The 7,489-nt window shown below is 51.6% G+C and overlaps 2 protein-coding genes across 2 annotated transcripts; both read right to left on the bottom strand.

Annotated features, from left to right (window-relative positions):
* Window positions 1-1,866: 1,866 nt before the first annotated feature.
* On the bottom strand, window positions 1,867-4,184 carry LOC123086282 (scarecrow-like protein 9). The gene has a single exon (XM_044508014.1). It carries the CDS (start codon window positions 4,182-4,184, stop codon window positions 2,181-2,183), a length of 2,004 nt encoding a protein of 667 aa, XP_044363949.1. The 3' UTR covers window positions 1,867-2,180.
* Window positions 4,185-4,715: 531 nt separating this feature from the next.
* Window positions 4,716-7,175, bottom strand: LOC123086283 (scarecrow-like protein 9). The gene has a single exon (XM_044508015.1). The coding sequence runs from the start codon at window positions 7,158-7,160 to the stop codon at window positions 5,211-5,213; it is 1,950 nt and encodes a 649-aa protein (XP_044363950.1). The 5' UTR covers window positions 7,161-7,175; the 3' UTR covers window positions 4,716-5,210.
* Window positions 7,176-7,489: the final 314 nt, after the last annotated feature.

Here is a 7,489-nt window from a genome sequence, read left to right as displayed (position 1 = left end):
ACTTATTAAGAGCCCAAGGCCCAAAGGCGGCTTAAGGCCCGTAGGTGTAAATCACCATATATGTATGACATGTGTTGTAAGGCATGTATATTTGGTCACCGAGCCGGACACGTTGTTATGAACCGGCTCGAGACTCTGTAAAGCGCAGGGCATCAACCTGAGTATATAAAGGGATGACCCTGTGGCGGTTTAGGGTAAGAAACAACAGATCGAAAGCTAGGTCAAGCGTATTCGCTCCCTGGTAATCGAGGCATAAGCAATACCACCTCAAACTGGATTAGGCCTTTACCTTCACCGCAAGGGGCCGAACCAGTATAAACTCCTTGTGTCCTTTGTCTCGTTTAACCCCTTTAAGCTAACCTGTCACGATGGCTCCACGACTAAGTCCTCTTGCTAGGACATCTACCGTAACAATTCCACGACAGTTGGCGCCCACCGTGAGGCCAGCGCACGGTGGTTTCGAGTTCTTACAGGGCAACTTTGAAGGGATCAAAGGATACGATGTCGGCCGGATGACCAAGAGTCGTCGCGGCAAGCTCTACATCGACAACGCAGGCTGGGGCCCCGAGGCCGGCTCAATCGAGTACGGGTACCGGGCCCCCTTCGATGGAATTCACATCTTCATCGGTAAGATCGGCGAACCGGGCCTTGAGCAGGACATCTGCACCGACATTATCAAGACAACTCAGTGTGCACGACCTGCCCAGGTGCAACCCGCCATGAAGCGCGCCTTCGTTGGATTCATCCATGGGGCGGAATTTGAGGAAGGATCTGTGTCTAGCGGTGAGACGACCATCTATTCTGATGGTGAGTCATCCACGGGCGAGACCACTTTATTGTATCAACTGCAAGACAACAGGCTTGGGGGCTGTTTCGATGGGGATAGTATTCCGGACCCCTATAAGCCGCCGAACTGGGTCGCGATTTTCATGGCCGGTACACAGCCAGGGCAGAATTCTACGACTGCAACAGCAATGATTTCTGGATCAGCAACGGCAGCGGCGGCCGGGGCAGGAGGCCCTATGCGCCCGCCGGCTCAGGTCTTGTTCGACTTATTGGACACCTTGACAACATTGTTAACAGCAGAGGTTAATCCGGCAAATCAAAGGCTGATTCCTTCCGGCTCACGTTGGATCAGAACGCTTAAAACGAAGTCATGAGGAGAAGGCACCGGAGTCGTCTGCCTTCGGTTTACGAGGCGAGGAACCTCTTCAACACACCTGATGCAGGGACCAGTGACCCGCCAGAGGTAAACCGGGTGGTGGCCACGCCTAGGACTGGAGCGCCGGCTCAGCCACGCACAACGGATCCGCCTAACATCTCTTAGGCATCAGCAATATTAACAAGATAGGAGAACTCATGATAACAAAGTCTACTTACTTTGGCAAACAGAAAATGGTCCGAAGGAGCCGAACCGCCGAACTAATGTGCTGCACACAAACAAGTGAAATACGCCATCTAACAATGATAAAGCACCCTCTGCCTGTTTCTATCCACACCTGTCGAATTCATATTACCACTAAGTAACCAAGAGAATGTCAATTTTTCATCAATGTAATGCCTATCATATATGATAGCATGCAGATAAATCTGTTTATGTAAGGACTATAACTTTCATCATTGCATATCCTCATATATGGCATCATGCAGATAAATCTGTTTAGACAAGGACTATAAATTTCAACTCAACTTGCAACTAGACCATATAAATCAACGAGAAAAATGGTTAAATAGCATCAAAGATGCAACAACTACTTCAGAATCCCCTTTTCTGTGCTAACTGCCAAGCACCCAACTCACTCGTATGGTTTTCCCCATGATCCTTGTGCTAATTTCATTTGTTACTTGACCCCCAAAGTTCTGAACAAGAATGGAAGACCTTGACAAAATATCCTTACGATTAGGAACTGAACAAGAAACAAGTAAATATGGAATTGGTAGATGTTGTCATACAGGGATTCCACATAATCTCATCTTTGATAATGCAGTAGCAATTTTACATGTTCTATGTTTAAACAGATATATGTGTGCTCACAGCAGCTTTGAACAAACAGGTGCCACTCCACAACCTGAAAATTGTTTCTATTACTAGTAAGTTACAGATACAAAAGAGGAGCAAACACGCATCTGGTACTGCAACAGATCATCAAACACTGATGAAAGTTGCATGTATTGGTACTTCAATCTATCACTTGAGAAGCCCATGTGGAGTGTGCATAGAGCACCCGGCCTTTCCATCCTTGCAGAAGCCAGCGGTGATCCTCGCTGATCATGAAATGCTTGTGGTACCGACTCTTCACTTGGTCCTTGAGCATCAGAACAACATCAGGGTCCAACGGCAGCTGCCTTAGCCCCGCTCGCTCGTTCCGCGCCTGCCACTCCTTGTAGTTCTGAGGGCGCTCCACCCGGTCTGCACCTTCACAGGCGATCATGTTAATGGCGGAGCGTGCAAGCATGTCCCGCTCCACCAGAAGTCTCTGGTCGTTGTCCCGTGGAACGGTGTTCTCCATCACATCGAACAAGGCCGTGAAGTAGTACAAGGCATGGCGGAACCGCGTCATGAAGAAGGCCGCGCTGTATGGTCCATTGACGAGGGACTGGACGAACACGGCCGGCCTCATCTTGCTGATATTGTTGAGCACCATGTCCCTCGGGCTCACCATGTCAAAGGTTAGGCTCTCGTCCATCAAGGTCCTGAACTCGTACATGCTGTTCACGACCAGGACCTCGTCTGGGTCGATGTGCAGGTCCTCAGCCCGGACATCCTCCGGCTTGGATGCGACGGCGCGGAACTCGAATGGCACGCCGAACTGCTTAGCACAGTTGCCGAGCCGGTCCCCCGCCTCCTCCATTATTTGAGCCGGACGGAGCCCGGGGCGAGGGGTGTTAATGCCGGTGATCCTCACTTGTGGTGGGCCGCCCTCCCTGTTGGCCAGCAACCGGAGCAAGTCCGGCCACTGGAATCCGGTGGTGATGCCGTAGTGCACAATGTGCAGTTTCCTCCTCCCTGCAACGGCCTTGCAGATGGTGTTGATGGCAAAGAGCAAACCAACCTTCATCGAGCAGCACGCAGCCATGTGCAGATGGAAGGCTTTGATGAGCCCAACGGTTAAGGTGTGCTTCTCCATGAGCGCTCGGTACAGCCGGCTCCCCGTGCCAGCCAGCCGTGCCTCCAGCCCCTGGGCGAAGTAGTGCGCCAGCCGCTGCTTGGCGTCCCCCGTCGGCGAGGAGTGCCACTTGATCCGCTCCAGCAGCTTGCTCGCGCCGTGCACGTCGTTGCTGGACACTGCTTCGGCGCAGCGGATCAGCAGGGTCTCTAGGTCAGTCACCACCGTGTGCCTCGCCCCGCGCCTCCCGCGCCTGCCAATTGCTGACTTGTTCTCCTTGTCCTCCAAGGTGACGCGTACCACCTCCTGCATCTCGCCCGGGTGCGCGTCGTAGCCGTTGAGGACAAGCCGGTCCAGCATCTCCAGCGCGGTGGCTTCCTCCTCCTCCTGGACACAACGCGGCAGCACTGTTATTTGCTTGCTGCTCCTGCCCAAGCCCGCCTCCACCTCACCATCCATGCCAGGCCTCTTCTTACGCCCCCTGCCAGCCACCATCACATTGTCTGCGGGCAAGAACCTGTTGGCTTCCTCCATGCCTTTGAAGAAAGCCATGCTCGACAGCATGTCCGTTCTGGTGCTGCTCTCGCTGGGAATGGGAAACACCAAACCACTGGCCTCCGCAATGCCTGTGCCGTTCAAGAAGAAGGCTGGATACTGTACCTGGCACCTGGAAACCATGAAGTCCGTGCCGTTACCTTGGCTGGGCATCAAGATGGAGGTGGAGGAGGCAAAGGACTCGTGGGCGTCGGATGAGGTATTGGCAAGGATCTCGGCGAAGGGCTGCTCGGCCTGCAGGAGCTCCGGGTGGTCAGGGTACTGGTAGAAGAACTTGTCGACGATGTCCTCCTCCGTGAGCATGCGCGAAATGTACTCCAGGGCCAGGTCGTTCTGCGGCTGCTGTGAGTCATCATGGGTCATCGGAGTCGGAGGAAGGTCGAGGAAGACGGATGGGGACAGTGGTGCAGGCTCAGCGAGGCCCAACAGCTCCTCTGGTGTGGCAGCCATAGTGGAGTGCATGCTGATTTCTGATGGTGCAGTGAAACTATATTGGATTTGGAGTGGATATATCACTGTCATCCATCCGTTTCATGTGAAGCAAAAACAAGCACTTCGGACATCGTACAGTACGTTGCTGTCTATTGGAACCATCGTAGCTTCACATTTCACAAGGTTAGTTTAACCGTCCACCGGCCGACCTGCGCCTGCACACATGGACAAAGAGAGGCTTTTGAGAAAGATTATATCCATCTTGTTGTCGCAGCCAGCATTCTGTCCTTGTCTGATCAGAACTTCAGAAGCAGTCAACTTTCTTGTAGACATCAATTTATGTTTTAGAATGTCAGGCTGTTGTGAGTTCAACATGTACGTAGTAGCACTAGCAGATAAAATAATTGAAAGTTCTCTAGTATTATCCTGAAAATTGATTAGGTCACATGTACTCCCTCTGTTCGGAATTACTTGTCGCAGAAATGGATGTATCTAGACATATTTGAGTTCTAGATACATCCATTTTCGGGACAAGTAATTCTGAACGGAGGGAGTAGTAGCCAGTTTCTAGATGCATGTAACCTTTAACCATGTTCATTTATGTTTCTTTCCTGCTACACACTTGGACACCTGCAAGTAGGCAAACGGATTTGTAAGATGAAAACGCAGAGAAAGAAATTACAAATTCAATACATTTCAGTTATCCTTTTTCTTTGAACAATTTCCAGTAATCCTTTTACATATGACACTGAATTTATTGGTCCTCTTACAAGACTACAGATTATATATCTTCTTCGGGTATCATGTCTTAATGAGATAACTGAAGAAGAAGAAGAATGAGTGGAAGCACATAAACATCTGCTGCTGCAACAACAATTGACCTTTACATCAAGTCTTTACTCATCAAATTGAAACTTAATGTCTAAAAAAAATGTAACTTTAAGGCAGCTTACAGGAGACATTTAGCATGCGGCAGTGGCACCCTGGTGTTATTCATATTCGTGTCTAAGAGCGAAATTTAAGATGGTTGGAGGAAACAGGAGGGGATGCCCCAGTTGTATCTCATAAGTACTACTAATGTCCAAAGATTAACCTCTTATAGGCAGAAAAAGGCAGCTAATACTCGGAGCTAGTGTCGTCTGCCACCCACGCCGAGTGAGCATATAGGATGCGGCCCTTCCACCCCTGCAGCAACCACCCCTGATCCACATCCACAACAAACTCCTTGTGGTACAGGCTCTTGACCTTGCCTGTTGCCACCTTGGTGATAATCGGCTTCAGTGGCAGCTGTCTGAGGCTTGCACGTTGGTTTCTCAGCTGCCACTGTTTGTATGTCTCGGGACGCTCTACCCGGTCTGCACTCTCGCAGGCGATAGTATTCAGGGCACACTGCCCGAACATGTCCCGCTCGAGAACGAAGCGCTCGTAGCTCTCTGGCGGTGTGGTGGTGTCAAGCATGTCGAACACCGATGAGTAAAAGAAGAGTGCCTCCCGGAACCGGGCCAAGAAAAATGGGCCGCTAGAACCATTCACAACACCTTGGACGAACACATCTGGCTGCATCTCCCGGATGTTGCTGAGGACCACATCCCTGGGGCTGGGTCTGTCGATAACAAGGCTTTCGTCCATCAAGGTGTTGAAATTGAACAGGTCATTCACCACAAGCACCTCGTCAGGGTCGATGTTGAGGTCCTCGGCACGGATAGTCTCCCACTTGGCCGCGATGGCATGGAACTTGAACGGCAAGCCAAACTGACGGGCACAGTTGCTGAGTGCCCGCCCTGTCTCCTCAAGCCTCTTAGCCGGGCGGAACCCGGGCTGCGGGAGGTCAATCCCGGTGATCCTCACCTCCGGTGGCCCGCCGTCCCTGGTCGCCAGCCAAGCCAGCAGGCCCGGCCACTGGCACCCATAATGCAAGCCATAATCCACAATGTGCAACTTGCTCTTCCCTTCCACGGCATCGAAGATGGTCATGCTGGAGAATGTGAACGCCACCCTTTTGAAGGAGCAGGCTGCCATGAACAGCTCGTAACCTTTGAGGAACTCCATGGTCGAGGTGTGCTTCGCCATGAGTGACTTGTACACCTGGCTCCCAGTGCCCGCCAGCCGGGCCTCAAGCCCCTTGGCGAAACAATACGCCAGCCGCTGAGCGGCATCTCCTGTTGCGGAAGCATGTTGCCTGATCTGTTTCAGCAGATTGCCCGCGCCATGACGGTTGCCGGTGGCCACCTCCTGTGCGCAGCATAGCAACAGCCCGCGCAGGTCCACCGCCTCTTTCTTTCCCTGCTTTCCCCGCACCGCCTTCTTATTTTTTCTATCAGCTCTGATGTTCTCCATGGTGATTTGCAGCTCCTCCATGGTCTCCCCACATAGTTCGTAACTATTCAGCATTATTTTGTTGATCATCTCGCTGGCGCCATCCTCTTCCAGCTCCGGCATCAGCAGTTTGCTGGCCCTGCCCACCACTTCCTCCAGCTTGTCCACATCACGCTGACCCTTCCGTCCCCCACCACTAATGCTTCGCCCAAAAATCTCCTTCGCTTGGTCGACGCTGAAGACATCAGCCTGCGGTTGGTTGTCTCTAGGCAAGAACTTGTTGGCCTCCTCCATGCCTTTCAAGAATGCAAAGTTAAGCATGGCTTCATTGGAGCGGTTGAGTTTGCTCTGATCACCATTATTGTACACCTCAGCACCATCCGAGAACGTCCAACTCGGGACGTCCTTGTCAGCCAAGCACATGCTACCTCCACGAATACCCTGCAAAGACGCATCAGAATGCATCTTCTCCATGTCGCCACCTTCGCCGGACAGTAAGTTCTTGGCATCATCAAGAATTTGGGTAAATTGCTGCTGCGCCTGGAGGAAGGCAAGATGGTCTGGGTACTGGTAGAAGAACCTGTCGTCGATGTCCTCCTCCATCAGCATGCGAGTGATGTATGGGAGCACCAGGTCCCCGACACTGCCGCCATAGGGCGACGGAGGAATGTCAAGGTAGACGGATGGGGATGGCGGCGGGGGCTCCATGTGTTCCTTCAGCCCCAGCAACTCCTCGGGGGCGATGGGCATGGTGGTGAACTGAACTAGTGATGGTGCTGCGCTCCACAAGGATATGGCTGGTTGCTCTTGTACAGAGAAAGGCGTCGGTTCTTCCCATGCTTGGAGACTTGGAATCAACGATCATCCTCCAAATGGACATGGCTGATGGCTCTTAAAAAAAGAATTGTCCTATAGTATATATCAGGACATGGCTGATCCTCCTGTTTGTCACCATCACACAATAGTATGACTGTCCTAGGTTGATTATTTTTCTCAAACACACCTGGCAGCATGTCTTTTTCATTATGAAAGCGCCAAGATAGCAGGAACAACCAATATTTACAAAAATAAAGGAAAAA

This window comes from Triticum aestivum, chromosome 4A (genome assembly GCF_018294505.1).
Source record: "Triticum aestivum cultivar Chinese Spring chromosome 4A, IWGSC CS RefSeq v2.1, whole genome shotgun sequence".
Classification (NCBI taxonomy): domain Eukaryota; kingdom Viridiplantae; phylum Streptophyta; class Magnoliopsida; order Poales; family Poaceae; genus Triticum; species Triticum aestivum.
Note: the sequence above shows the minus strand (reverse complement) of the source record. Positions and strands in the feature narration are given on the sequence as shown.